The sequence below is a fragment of the Lipophrys pholis genome (assembly GCF_963383615.2).
Source record: "Lipophrys pholis genome assembly, chromosome: 11".
NCBI lineage: Eukaryota > Metazoa > Chordata > Actinopteri > Blenniiformes > Blenniidae > Lipophrys > Lipophrys pholis.
This window is the reverse complement of record NC_137631.1, coordinates 26,578,280-26,592,435: the sequence shown is the minus strand read 5'-3', so window position 1 is coordinate 26,592,435 and position 14,156 is coordinate 26,578,280. Positions and strand designations below refer to the sequence as shown.

The 14,156-nt window shown below is 40.8% G+C and overlaps 2 protein-coding genes across 4 annotated transcripts; one reads left to right on the top strand and one right to left on the bottom strand.

Annotated features, from left to right (window-relative positions):
- The first annotated feature begins 883 nt into the window (after window positions 1-883).
- Window positions 884-6,728, top strand: parp12a (poly (ADP-ribose) polymerase family, member 12a). Of its 2 annotated transcripts, none has more exons than XM_080475458.1 (11): window positions 884-1,322; window positions 2,331-2,466; window positions 2,543-2,810; window positions 2,896-3,057; window positions 3,152-3,341; window positions 3,429-3,603; window positions 4,822-5,057; window positions 5,132-5,219; window positions 5,316-5,446; window positions 5,550-5,701; window positions 6,143-6,728. In XM_080475458.1, the coding sequence occupies exons 1-11, from the start codon at window positions 1,003-1,005 to the stop codon at window positions 6,394-6,396; spliced, it is 2,112 nt and encodes a 703-aa protein (XP_080331584.1). In that variant the 5' UTR covers window positions 884-1,002; the 3' UTR covers window positions 6,397-6,728. The 2 variants fall into 2 exon arrangements, with proteins under 2 accessions (XP_080331584.1, XP_080331585.1); XM_080475459.1 differs by having other exon boundaries at window positions 903-1,292.
- Window positions 6,729-7,472: 744 nt separating this feature from the next.
- Window positions 7,473-13,919, bottom strand: tbxas1 (thromboxane A synthase 1 (platelet)). 2 transcript variants are annotated; one of them, XM_080474889.1, is made up of 14 exons: window positions 13,838-13,919; window positions 13,303-13,443; window positions 13,102-13,195; window positions 12,925-12,977; window positions 12,726-12,822; window positions 12,527-12,643; window positions 12,066-12,154; window positions 11,809-11,957; window positions 11,431-11,561; window positions 10,986-11,336; window positions 10,803-10,891; window positions 9,650-9,787; window positions 9,372-9,534; window positions 7,473-8,886 (listed from the first exon to the last, which is right to left on the bottom strand). In XM_080474889.1, the coding sequence occupies exons 2-14, from the start codon at window positions 13,392-13,394 to the stop codon at window positions 8,773-8,775; spliced, it is 1,677 nt and encodes a 558-aa protein (XP_080331015.1). In that variant the 5' UTR covers window positions 13,395-13,443; window positions 13,838-13,919; the 3' UTR covers window positions 7,473-8,772. The 2 variants fall into 2 exon arrangements, with proteins under 2 accessions (XP_080331015.1, XP_080331016.1); XM_080474890.1 differs by lacking the exon at window positions 13,102-13,195 and having other exon boundaries at window positions 13,838-13,909.
- Between the last annotated feature and the right edge of the window lie 237 nt (window positions 13,920-14,156).

The window sequence follows — 14,156 nt, the reverse complement described above, 5'->3', positions numbered from 1 at the left end:
ATAATCTTTGTCTTGATTTTATTTGTTATAATATTCTAATGAAAACACTGGAGTAATTTAGAAATTTGGATGAATGCTATTTTACCCTTTACTTTTTACTTATTTAAAATAAATTTGTGAAAAAATTCTAGAAAAAAATGGCATACTGGAAAATGGTTCTCTTCTTGTACAAATTATATTTTTGAGAACATTGAGAACAAATTATTATTTTCAGTGGCAAAAGGCCAAGCCAGTTTTTTATTGTTGAATTGGTGGTTTTTGCTCCTTCACCTTCATGTTCTTTGTGAAGCTTCTATTTAATCACATACACTTTTGTACTAAATTACTACCACTTGTAGATAACACACCACCAAAAGAAATATCAAAAAATAAAAATTGCAGCCATGTGTAGATTTTTCTTCTTCTTCTTATCATTATTATTATTATTTGGGGGAAATATCTTACTTTGAAGCTTGAATAATATTTACACTTTTCATTTGTTTCGCGCATTTCAATTGTGTTAACGTGAACAGAGATTCAAGCAACAAAAATGTTGACGGAAAACAGGAACCAATTCTGTTTACCATCACGTCTGTGTATTTATATATATATATTTTTTTTATTGTCACCTTTATTTTGCCAGGGAGGTTAGAGAAGCAGTTCTCGTTTACATAGACACAAAGAAAAATATAGAAACAAATATACAGACAGTACATACAGTAAAACTGTCACAAAAGAAAGAAAGAAAGGAAGCAGTATTCATTGTGATATATATTAAGAAACAAATCGATAAATGAAAAAAAATAATAATAAATAAAATTTGGCGGAAAAGTTTCCCCCGACGTGACCACAAGGGGCGCACCTCCGCGCTCGGCGGTGGGCGTGTTCTCAGTGTTTCCAGCCCAGTTTCAGTTTCATTTCCCGGGAAACGATCAACCAAAACAGCTGTGGCTTCAGGAGTCGAACTCAGCTCTGACCACTGCAGGTTTCTCTCCACCAGAAGGGAAATAAAACGCGTCCAGGATGACAGCCGTCATCACTACGTTTATAACCCAGATTCTGTGCGACCACGCGGGTTGTTTGGACTTCCGGCAGCTGGACGAGAAACTCGCTCAGAGTTTCACGGTGGCGCAATCCGTCCTCCGGGCCGTTCTCTTCGACGACGGGAGGATCGCCATCCAGGAAGGCGGAGAGCAGTTGAGCGGAGGTCAATTGATCCGACCGGACAGTCTGATCGTGGCTAAAACCGGCGCGCGCCTCTGTCAGAGGAAGGTCGGGACGTGCGCGCGCTGCGATGGCCTGCACCTTTGCAGGTACTTTGTGTGCGGAGAGTGTACGTTTGGGTGAGTATAAAGCTTATTTTTTATTTTATTTAATTTTTTTTTAAACTTCCACTTAAACTATTCAGCATTAAAAAGTTTAATTTCTTTTTTGTTTTGGTTACGTGTTCCCATCACTATCAACAAACTATAAAATAATAAATGGGTGTAATTAGAGCAGCAGGATAAACGAAACTTTAAAGCCCAGCAAACACCCAGTTGATTCATTCCGTGTTCATTTCTTTGTTGGGTTCAAGCCAATTTCCTCATTCTCATGTTGGTTCCAAAAAGGTGAGTCTGCAAATATTTAATGTGACTGATGCAACAAGTTTGGTGTTTTGTAATATTTTAGTATGCAAGTGCTCAAACCGTTTAAACCAGTAATACTTCCATACTATTTGTTTTGACAACATGGGGGCAGCCACTTTCAGATTTCCAAAACAAACTGCCTGAATGAGTTTGTATGAAGGATGTTAAACTATAACATTTTATATAAAAGTCTTTTTTTTTTTTTGGGACCACAAAAAGTGTTTTAAAAAATGACCAAAGAGGTAAAATGTAAAAAAAAAAAAAATTATTTTCTCTTAAAGATTATTATTATTATTTTTTTTTTTTTAACTGCAAAGCATCTCAAAGATTTAACTTGTGGATGTGAAATGATAATGTTTTATTGCTCTGCCTTACCTCCTAATAAAAAATATTTTGGAAAGAAAAAAAAAGATTAAATATTAGATGACTTAATATTTTATAATAAATATATTATAATATTAATATTAATATATGACTAATGATTTAATACACGGGATTCAGGAAGCAGGATAAATAATCAAATTTCAAAAGTTTTGACTTCCTACTTCTTCTTTTCAGACATGATGAATAAGAGATCTGTATTATGTGTGTGTATCTTAAGTATTTATGTATAAATATTAGAGGTGGGTGTATACTTGGATGTAAATTATTTATTTTGTCTATTCATTTAAAAAAAAAAAAAAAAAAAACTTTAAACAGATTAAAATATCTTGTCTCTTTCAGGCAAAAGTGTAAAAATCCCCATAGTTTGTCTACTCCAAACAACGCAGAGATTTTGAGGAGACACGGTCTGCAGGATTTGACAGAGAAACAACTGTTCCAGCTGTTAATCCAGAACGATCCCTATCTGCTCCCTGAGGTGGGTTTAAGTGGCTCCAGCTGCTTGTGGAAGTTGGAAGACTAGAAAATTTGAGTTTTAAATTTTCCTTCTCCAGATCTGCTCGCATTACAACAAGGGCAACGGCCCTCACGGCTCCTGCCAGTTCACCACCTCCTGCACCAAGCTCCACATGTGCCTGCACTATTACCAGGGCGACTGCCGATTTGGCGCCGACTGCAGGAGAGCCCATCGCCTCGATGCGCAGGCGCTGAAGCTTTTCCGAGGGTACAGTCAGGAGAACATTACCAACCTCCACAAGATCTACAGGAATAAGTTCATCATCATGGGTCAACCGAAGAGACCAACGACTGCTGTTGTTCCCGGTGAGTATGGAACCTTATTTGTGTTTTTTATTAGAGTTGTTTTCCGTTTTTTTTTTTCTGCTGAACGTGTGTTTTTTTCCCGCAGCCTTGCCGGAGGTGAAGGTCCCGACCGGACCGCAGTCCTGCCAGCCTTCCCACACTAATCCAGCGGCACCAAAAGGTTCTGCGCCTGTAGCTAAACCCCCGAGTGATGCCGACAGAAATGAAATCTGCCTCTTCTTCATCCGGAGACACTGCACGTTCAAAGGTATTATTACTTAAAATAAAAAATAAAAAATCCCTTCAGCAGTAAAGTTCAGAATATATCTTCATCCATCTTTTCTTTTCTTTTTTTTTTAAAGAGAAGTGTGCTCGTGTCCACTGGCACCTCCCTTACAGGTGGCAGGCGTTGGACAGTGACGGTGTGACCTTCAAGGACCTGGTCAACATGGAAAACATTGAGAAGGCGTATTGTGACCCAGCCCAGGACACAAGCTGCACGGATCAGTTGTCGGCCACCTTGGGACTCTTCAGATTTCTGCAGTTTCAAAGGTTCACGATGTGATGCTCGATTTGTATTTAAATTCAAGATATCAGACTGAGAAATAAAACTTGACCACGGTTTCCTTTTCCTCTCAGCTCCGCAGCTGTTGCCGAGCCGGCTGTCGACTTCTTGACGATGACGCGTGGATTGATCCCAGTTCGTCGATTGTCCACCGCCTCGTCCGTCTCAAAGCCTCCTCACTTCATTCTTACCACGCAGTGGGTTTGGTACTGGCAGGATGACAATGGTGCATGGCAGGAGTTTGGGCAGGTCTGGTATAATTTAGACTTTTTTTTTTCCCCAGTTATTGTGAGGAAATCGCCTTTATTTTGGGGACTAAGTCGCCCCATTTGATATCTCTCATAATTTGGAAACCGTTTATGATCCTGACACGGAAATCACGTTATATAGACTTCTGGAAGCGGTGTGATACGGTGGCCCAGAAGGGCCAACGCAACAATGCAACGTGAAAAAGCCTGAACGAAAGCAGACGGACCATTTTGATCGTGGAGACGATGGACAGCAGAGCACAAACAAAAAGTTACGACAATTTCAACGCGGAGAAATTGTCGCTGATTCGTCAAAACGCATATCAACATTAATCACAACCATTGATCAGCCGCGTTTTACGCGTTTACGATTCGTCAGTCCGTCAGAAAAAGTTGTCCCCCGTTCTCCCCACCGCTGTTACGCTGTGCCGATGGCCCTTCTGGGCCACCGTAGAGTGAGAGTCAGGAGGCCAAACGCTTAAACAAACTAGAGCTACACTCGGTAGAGCGCAGACCCGAGTTAGCGTCGCTAGTATGGTAACGATGGTAACTAGGTAGGTCAGGTGGCAACATCACTGTGCGAAACACTGAGCGTCTCCATAGCAACGGACGCTGATCTCCTCCATGAGCTGCCTCTCCAATCGGCTTTATATGGCACTTTTTTTTTTTCCGCAGTTTTTTTGTGATTTATTCGGAAACTTTTAGTCGTTTACTTCCAAAAATCGAATCTACCGGTCCTTGGATGATGACGCATCATCTCTGAAGATTTCATGCAATTCAGGATAATATGTTTTGCGAAAAGTTGGTAAAATACATACATACAAACCAATAAATAAATACATTTAGACAAAAACAGAAAGTTCCCTCAACGTTTGTTGGTAATGATTGGTCTTATTGCACCGATGGAAAAGGTCAACTCTGTCTTGTATTTGCTTTGTTTGTTATTCTCCTAATGCCTTTTCACTTACTTACAATCTCTTGATATAACCTGCTTTGCCTTTTTTTTTTTTCCCTCCCGTGGTCACCCTTTTTCAATTCGTTCAATATTTAATTTTCGTACAAATTCTAAGCAAACCGCTTCTAAAATAAAGATAGACATTGAACATGCTATAACAGATGATACGAATATAGATTTGAGATGTCTCCCCAAATCTGTTTATATGTAAACCGTTAAACTCCTTTTTAATCACAGTTTTTTCCTCTTCTCCTCGCCCTTTAGGGTGATGGCGACGCGCCCGCTGCCGTCACCTCTCAAACCCTGGAGAATATCTACCTGGCGGACAGAGACGCAGAGATCCCGTTTAGTGCCGGCAAACAGCAGTACGTGCTGTACTTCAAAGATGCAACGGGTAGCCAGAGGATGTATCAGCAGAATGTAAAACACAAAACCAAGAGAGACGTCAAGAGGAGGCCTCGGTTTCTGTCGACCGCTGATGTCGAAGCTCAGCTGAAGAGGTTTTTTTTTCCCCGGTTCTAAATGTTTGTTACTCAAATTTCTCACATAGATTTACTGATATTCTTCTTTGCAGCACATCATCACAGAGCTCAAGCTCCTCCACAGCTGAACTCGTCCCACCCACCTGGGATAAGACCGCCCTACCAGAGTTTGGATACAGGGTATCTTCATACTTCTTCATCATAAACACTGAAACCAAAATGTTTTCCTTTGGTTGATTATTTGATTATCCGCTGTGCGTTCTCTTGTCTGTTAAGCTGGTGCCTCTCACCCAATCAGTGAAGGACTACAAGATGATTGAGATGCTGTTCAAGCGCACCATGCCTCAGAATAAGATCAACAGCATGCACAGGATCCAAAATCCGTCTCTGTGGAAGGTCTTTCAGTGGTAAGTCACTGGCCGGAGCAGACGGGACGTTCGGGCGCTTCAAGCACAACTTTGTGTGAAATTTAAGTTGTTTTTTTTTCTGTTTGTTGTTTTTTTCTTCCAGGCAAAAAGAGCAGATGAAGAAGAGAAACGGAGGACAGCTTGTAAATGAGAAGTACTTGTTCCACGGGACAGACAAGTCCCTGATTGAGGCCATCTGCGAGCAAAACTTCGACTGGAGGATGTGTGGCGTTCACGGCACGGCGTACGGCAAAGGTCAGTTAAAGGGGAATTACCAGAAACGATTTCTAGGGAGGAAAAAACAAAACTTTTTCTTGCACCGGCTGCCAACTTTTCACTCCAAACTCGCACCGCACAAATTAACATCTCACTGTTTATTGTTATTTATTGCCTACAAATGCTCTACGTATTCCACTTCACATCACAGCATTTTCAGAGCTTTTAATCTGTTGGTTTTATATTTCGTTACAGCGGCTCCAAAACAGTATTTAAAAAGAAATAGGCGTCACTCCTGGTAAAGGGGGCCAAAAACACGCATGTGAGGTTAATTTATGATCAGCGGGGCAAACACCAGTCTGATACCCCCCCAGTACATTTCTCATTTATTGCGGGAACACCAAAACTTACAAACCAGAGTTGGCAACCCTGAGAAGTCTCTTAATCAAGATTTTCAAATAAAACCACCTGATCTTTCAGGGAGCTACTTTGCCAGAGATTCCTCCTACTCGAACCGATACGCCAAGGCGTCTGGCCTCAACAAGACCATGTTCGTTGCCTTGGTGCTGGTCGGGGAGTACACCAAGGGAAGCAGCAGCTTCGTCCGGCCGCCGGCCAAAGGGAGCGGCAGGGTTCTCTACGACAGCTGCGTGGACTCCGTGAGCGACCCCAGCATCTATGTCATCTTTGAAAAACAGCAGATTTATCCAGAGTATCTCATCAAGTACTCTTGAGTCCAAAGAAGAAGAAGAAAAAAAAAAACACTCTCTTCAGTTTGCTTGCCTGCAACCTGTGGGCTTGTTAATAGTTTGCATTGTTACTGTATGATTCACAAATCAATAGGTAACAGGTAGAGGTGATTTTAATGCAAAGGTATATTTTACTCGCTGCTTAGGTGTTCAAGTGTTTTAGATTTAGAGCAGCAGAACAAAGCCGGAAACGACTCGACTGGACTGCATCAGAAACAACATTTCTTGTATGCGACGGACTGGACTTGATGTGAGGCATGAGGGGAGATCACATGTTCGGATATGGAGTTAATGTGTCACTAAATAAACCTAGATTTAAAAAAAAAAAAAAATGCATTGGAATTACTACGTTTCATCCTCGATTGTGGCACGTTGTACCCAATTGGATGAACTCGTATACCAATAACCTGCTCATTCATCTTCTGCACTGCTTTGTGACCAAAATTCACCAATTGAACCTAAAGTTCCTGTTTTTGGACAGTGGGGAGAAACCCACGCGCGCAGAGAACCGCTGCAGCACCCGACCATTTCTCACCGTTGTGAATTATTTTTCTCGTAACGATTCGCGCTGTGGCGTCGTGGTCGGCACTCCCGCTTCATAGCGCTCGTCCCAGGTTTGGATCCGTGTTGCAGGTTGTGGGCTTTTCTTTGTGCGCTTGGGTCTTTTGTTTCCTCCCACTGTTTGAAAAGACGCACTTGAGTGTAAGTGGTTATTCTAAATAGCCCGTAGGCGTGAGTGTACGCAGCCTTCGACCGTAGTCGGCTGGATGGATGGTTGATGGACCACCTGAGGTTGAATACTTGTTGGTTTTGAGTTCCGAGGAACCTAAATGTTGTTTGTTTTTTTCCTGAAATACCCTCAGTACCAGTACTGTGGCTTGTATATTACATTCTGGGTATGAGTCAGTTTGATACTGCTTCATAGGGAAACAAAAAGGAGGGAATTTCATGCATAAAATGATTTGACACAGATGAGAAGAACAACTAGCCCACAGACACAAGAAAAAAACCTTTCAAATAAACTTTATATAAAAAAAAAAAGAATAAATAAGGAAAAACATTGGATTTTTCCAGCTTTATTGCTATCATATATATAATATACAAGAGTCTCAGAGTAACAGTTCTTTCACACTTCAAATGTACATCATTTCAAAATGTGATAGATTTTATGCAGTGATGAGAATTATACATTCAAGTCTGTTACACGTTCTCAATCGATCAAAAGTAATAACTGAATCAAATGTGCAAATGTTCTTTTTAAAATCCTGGAGCTCTTTAATAGAGGTAATGATGGGTATTAAAAAAAGTAACCAGAAAAAAATAAATCCTAGTCTGGATAACTGACAGTTTCTCAAAAAGATATTTCCTTTTCTTACTTCACCTCTTCCTCTTTGTTAGCAGCATTAAACTAGAATAGATTCATTTGAAGATATTCAGCAACATTTCCTATGAGAAGATCAATCCTCTACCCAAAACATGGATGTAGCGGGAAAAAAAAATAATAAATCAGTGCATTTGGTAATTAAACTGACTGATTATACTTCAGTCCTCCACAATCTGATCCAAGGAATGATTGTTAAACATACTTCCCAGGGAATCCTGTGATGCTGCTAGTGTGTAACATGATGTGGTGAATTAAACAGCTACAATAAGTAATAGTGAAGTTCCTCATTCACAGAATAATTTGTAGATGATCTCATTGCGCCACCTGCTGTTGCAGTACAGTCTAAACCAGGGGTGTCAAACACATTTTAGTTCAGGGGCCACATGCAGCTCAATTTGTTCTTTACTGGGCTGGACCAGTGAAATTTTTGCCAAAAATATCCTTAAAATTGTAACTTTTCTTTGTTGTGGTGCAGATGAAAATGTTCAACTTTTCGCAAGAAACAAACAATTTATGATCAAAAATTATTATAATCTCAACATAAAGCCAATTTTAATGAAACCCGCTGGTGCAAAATACAGTGAAAGTTTTCCGAAAAACACAATCCACAGTCCAAAAATCCATGTTTTCTTTGAAATTTTTACAATTTGCTTGGTGGTTTGGCCGGATTGGAGCCTCTTACTGGCTGGTTTCAGCCCACGGGCTTTATGTATGACACCCCTGGTATAAACCATTAACAATGCATACTTGTAACCATTTCATAACAAAACATAAAGAAGAATAACATCAGAGTTTAACCAGACAAACCAGCACTAAGGTGCTCGTCACAGATCACAGCAGCATCATTTTCCTCGGCAAAGATGAATCAAGAAAAAAACTAAAACTTAAGTACACACTTTTAAAAGTCCCCCAGAGGCACCGTCACAAGCTGCCGGATGGTTCCACCATGTTTTCTCCAACCGTCTAACAGAGAGCCTTTAAATTTCAGATGGAGAATTCAGTTGGTCCGCAACCACGTCTCTCTTTTCAATTTTCACAAATATCCCATTTTTCGGTCCAAGAGTGCTTGATGACTTCAGCTCAAGGGGAACCTAGAATAAAAAGAGTAAAAGTTTACGCCATTAAAGTTATAATTACTAATAGTGGTAATGGCAACATGATATTCACATTACAGGGCAAAAATAAATACATTTTAAAAAAACTTTTACATTGATCTTTATTAATTACAAACATTCAAAATAAATACATTTAAAATATATACTAATACATGACACGGGATGCAAACTTGAGATTTAAAATCATTGTCACTGCATTTGAATAGAAAATATTTTACTTCATATGTTTATGATCTACACATGAAATATTTTAGTTTTATTCTTGATAATAGTCACTCAAATAATTAGAAAACAGAATGTAAAAACACTACAATTTTTAATAAGCGCAGGCGTTTCCAGAGGCCATAGTTATCCCAATCAGTAGTTTCTGTTTAATTTACATGAAATTAATGGAGACGTCACTGAAAAATCTACATCGAGGGAGACGCACAGCTTTCTTCTGTAAATGTATTAAGACACACCTTGGTCTCGGAGCAGGCCACGATGCTGAACCTGTGAAGCAGATGCACCAAAGCCATTCGGATTTCCATCTGTGCGAGTCTCATTCCCACACAGTTGCGCGGCCCGGCTCCAAAGGGCAAGTATACGAAAGGATGTCGACTCGCTTTCGCCTCGGGTGTGAACCTGAGAAAAAGAAAACACGGTAAGAGTTTTGTTGTTTTTTTTTTGTTGAAAAATTAGAAGCACTCGGGTTAAATCTGTCACTCCATACGAGTCGATACGGACAGATTTGAAAGACCTTTCAGGGATGAACTTCTCGGGCTCTGGCCAGTGCTCCGGGTCATGATGAAGAAAACCTGCAGGGATCTCCAGGGTTGCTCCTTTTGGAAGCATCTGGCCGTTCACGATACAGTCCTGGTCGATGTCCCGTGCGTATCTAGTTAGGATGGAAACAAAAAAAGTTTACTGTAAATTTTTAAACTTTCTCTCACTTATTTACTCAAAAGGAATCCTACATGCCTCTATTCTTTATTCAGTTGGCCACGGTGCCGTGCAGCGGTCAGTATTAATGCAGCCTCAAATGTTCTTTAACATTAATCTTGTGTTTAATGCAAAGAAGTATTGATATACAATATCCTACCTCGGTTCACCATGTTTTTTTTATAACTTCCAGATCACAGTGGATTTTTTTTATTACATTTACATCTTTGAACGGCGTAAAACAGTCTGTCACATGTTGCTGGAACTCAAATATATCTTAAACCAACATGCGATCAGATATTAACCACTGTGACAACATGCAGCGGGAGCACTTCAACGTTTTAATTGGGAGTACAAGCGCAAACAAGTTATATCATGGACTTGGTGAGCAAAGGTGGATTTGGACACGTGATCCAGCAGCTGAGGCTCTGTGTTGTTGGGTGTGTTGAAATTGAGCCTGGAGCTCGTGGTCTTAAATAAGTTCCAGCTTTGAATCAAATGATCCTAAATTAAGGGGCTATTGGCACTTAGAAATGACTGTTGTATGTGGTGCTATATAAATAAAGTTGAGTTGAATTTAAATTGAATTAGAAGAATATTTTGTCCATGTGTGTGTGGCGAGTTGTTAATGTCTCTCAGAACGTCTAATGTCACTGGGGAGAACTGTGCTGTGTGGAGATTTGTGCATCGATACTGTGATTTGCAAGTGCCTTTTTTTCAGATTTATGTCTAAATATACCTGTTGGTGTGTAAAGCTGTGCAGCCATCAAGGCATGTCACAGTCTGTCAGTCCGGCACGAGGGCAAAGAAAACCCAAGGTATGGCCAAATCTGGTGTCATGGTGGACCAGTAGCACTTTTTTAAAAATCCAGCACCTGAACTGGATTAGGCAGTACAGATTATGGAAATATATCCAAACACACCCTCATGACACGCCTGCACAATGGCTTCATTTGATCAATTTCATTTACCTGAATGCTGGAGGGTAGAGACGCAACGCTTCACTCACAACCATGTCCAAATACTTCAGCTCCTGGACATTTGCGTAATCTGGTGAGCTCTTAAAAACAAGGAAGCACAAGAGAAGCGTGTCATCTGACGTCATAGTCGAATAAACAAACAAAAACAAAGCCACCAGATTGCAACCGACTCACATATCTTGTGAAGAAATCATCCACCTCCTCCTGAACTTTGCGTTGGCATTCGGGGTGTAAGGCCAGGAGGTAGCAGGTGAATCCTAATGTGTTGCTGCTGGTTTCATAGCCCGCCAGAAGGAAAACAAAAGCCTGACCCACAATCTCGTCCTCCGTCATCATCTTTTTCTGCGAGCGCCTGGGGGGTGGCTCCTGTGCCTGAGGTTGGCTGGCCTCCTGATCGGAGGACGTGTGTGTGTGCTGGTTCCCCTGATTGATGTCAGCGTGACTCGCTGCGTCAAAGTGCTCCAAGGACACACACTCTTTGCTGGTTCGAGCATCTAACATCAACTGGAGGAAGTCTCTACGCCTCTACGAGTAAAAAGAAAAAAAAAAAAGCCAAACATATAATTGGAGGCCGAAATATCAGTGAGACAGGAAATGTTGACCCGTAGGTGAGACTCACCTGCTCAGGAGGCTCTTCCTCCCTCTGCTGGATGATCCTCTGAATGCTCTTGATGAAGAATTGATTCATTTGATCTCGTCTTTTGTTGGGTATGAACTTTGCCAACGGAGCCATGATGAAAGGAAATGCAACTGGACACACAAGCGTACAAGAGCTGTTGCTGTAACGAATTTAACCTGCACACGCACAAAATGTACAAGTTTCCCCTGTTCAAGAGACAATCCTCAACAGCCTTTTGCACAATCCTCTCTGGATTCTGCACTTTTTGCATTGTAAATTGTGAAATACAAATAGTATTTATGAAGATAAAAGTTTTTTTTTTTTATATAAATGTGTTAGGAAGATCTGTCAAAATGCTAGAAAGTACTTTGAACTGACTGAAAAACAAGAAGATGGGCCTGAAGAAAGAAAAGGAGAAGAACATCTGTGCGTAGTGAACGAATGGGTCATCTGGGTTGTTCTGCGAGTCCACCTGAGTTGCGAACGCCACGCTGGCTATGACATCCATAGTGAAGCAACCAAAACACCTGGAAGAAATACACACACACACACACACACATACACCAAAAATAACTAGAAATTGAGAAGCCAGAAACGGATGAAGCCTAACCTCTGCTGACCGAGTGTGTGATTACTTGTGGATATCGAAAGCCTCTCCTGATTCAGCCTGGGCATTCAGGTTGTTCATCAAGGCATCAGCAGCCGTGTTGATAAGAGGAACCATCTACAACCAAACAGAAACATGAAGATTTAGGCCACGGTACCAGTCCGCCAGACAATCAGACAGACTTTGGAGGAGGTTTTGTTTTTGTTAGAAGCCTCTCCATAAAGAGGCGATAAACCTTGCACCAGTTTTATTTAACTGACTGGAACTTATGTTTCCTGACTCAAATGATCTGCTTCTGAATTCTAAGACAAAATGTAAATACCTTCAACTTGTTCGATTGAAATGAAGGCGTGGAATAGTGTTTGTGTGGTATCAGACGAAACACTGTTTCTGAAACAGCCTGAAACAATTCAGACTTCTTGGGTCTTTTTTTCTTTCTTCCAACTGCTCTTAGTAACGGCTATATCTACAAAATTATTATCATCTCACTTCTTTCATCTTAGCAGCGCTGAAGGACGGCGTGAGGATGCTGCGCACTCTCTTCCAACGTTCGTTCTTCAACATGAGTAGACAGTCGGCCATGGGCTTGGTGGCAAACCGAAGAGTCTGCAAAGAAAGACAGGAACGCGCATCATCGGTATCAATTCAAGCAGATGCTGCACGCCGCAGGCTTTTGCTGCCTTCTCACCATCCTGTTCGGGAAGCTGCTGAAGTCCCTGACCATAACTTGTCTGAGCATGTCAGGGTCTGCAACCACCACCACGGGTCTCCGGGCTAAATAATACCTGAAACACACCATGTATGTCACATGACTGGAGGTAACATCAGCCAACAACAACTGGGCTGCCGATGAATCTCAAATGCCGGCGTAAATGATTTCCTCTTACCCACAGACTCTGCCGTGTGTCTTTATGAGCTCATTGAGGGGTTTGTAAAAACCCTGAAAAACCACATAAGACAAATTCTCAAACAATTGAAGATAAAAGTGACATATGGATCGTATGTCACAACTCAGTAAATGTAAGAACATAAACCAGCAGCAGAGATGATTCACAGTATCTTACGTCTCGAAACATGAACAAGTTGCCGTAAAAAGGAATTATCTTTGGGTGTTTGATGCCACATCGAGATAGGACTGAAAAAGGGTACACTGAATACCTGAAGGGAGAAAGGAGACGACACTGGATATGAAACACTTTCTTTCAAAGCAGACTTGGTTTAATTTCGAGTACAGCAACACTAACAGACCGTTGATTTTTACTTACCAGTAAAGAAGCCCAAGAAAAATGAGGAAGAGGCTCAGAGTCACAGAAACTCCACTGAATTCTGGATTGAGGAAGCTTAGGTGAGCCTCCATGATGAAGAAACAGCCTCAGTTTTCAACAACAATGTTCGGATGAAGGATCCTGGAGGGGAAAACAATGAGACTGAATAAGAATCTTCTGGATTAAAATGCCTTTGAAATCACTACAGGTTTCAAACAAACATCTGCAGCGGTTTACAGCTCTGGTTTTGTCAAGCTGTATTCGATATGAACACAGTCTACAAAGGACACCCAGTCAACAGCAGAAGTTTAATGTTTAAATAATATGTAAATGTTCAACTTCCAAGCTGAAGATCCTCTTTACTCCGGCAGTTTAGGAGTGTTGGCGGGTCATATAACGCTTGACAGGTTCATAGATGTCATCTACTTGTTCAATCTGCACGTCGTCAAATGTTTTTAAGTTTCATCTATGAACTGTAGTCTGATATACTGCAAGATTTCACGATGAAAATCAAGAAAAATGTAGTTACACTGACCTTATATCAGCACAAATGTCCTCCGCTTTTATAATGCAGGTCGATGTAAACAGTGACAGGCTTTCTTCTCTTGTTTTGGAGCGGTATCTCGCTCTACGCTGTGGAGTTTGCTGCCACCACTCGTCCAGGAGTCGAAGTGCATCACAAACAATTAAATTGACTAAAATGTTTGGTTTTTTTTTAATAATGATGATGATCATTAATATTTTGTCTTATTTGACTTATATTTTCTTTTTTTTTCTTCTTTTTTTTTGAGTTTTTGTTGCTATTTTAGGTCATTTTTATAATTAAATGTTCTCACCCAAACTCCATTAAGACC

Excerpts from the sequence above, each read along its gene's own strand:
- tbxas1 (XM_080474889.1), bottom strand. The coding sequence starts at position 13,394 with ATGGAGGCTCACCTAAGCTTCCTCAATCCAGAATTCAGTGGAGTTTCT. Across the intron at positions 12,978-13,101 it reads ACTTGTTCATGTTTCGAGAC|GGTTTTTACAAACCCCTCAA; the intron begins GTAAGATACTGT and ends GTGGTTTTTCAG. Across the intron at positions 9,788-10,802 it reads CTCTACCCTCCAGCATTCAG|ATACGCACGGGACATCGACC; the intron begins GTAAATGAAATT and ends CATCCTAACTAG.
- parp12a (XM_080475458.1), top strand. The coding sequence starts at position 1,003 with ATGACAGCCGTCATCACTACGTTTATAACCCAGATTCTGTGCGACCAC. Across the intron at positions 1,323-2,330 it reads TGCGGAGAGTGTACGTTTGG|GCAAAAGTGTAAAAATCCCC; the intron begins GTGAGTATAAAG and ends TGTCTCTTTCAG. Across the intron at positions 2,467-2,542 it reads ATCCCTATCTGCTCCCTGAG|ATCTGCTCGCATTACAACAA; the intron begins GTGGGTTTAAGT and ends TTCCTTCTCCAG.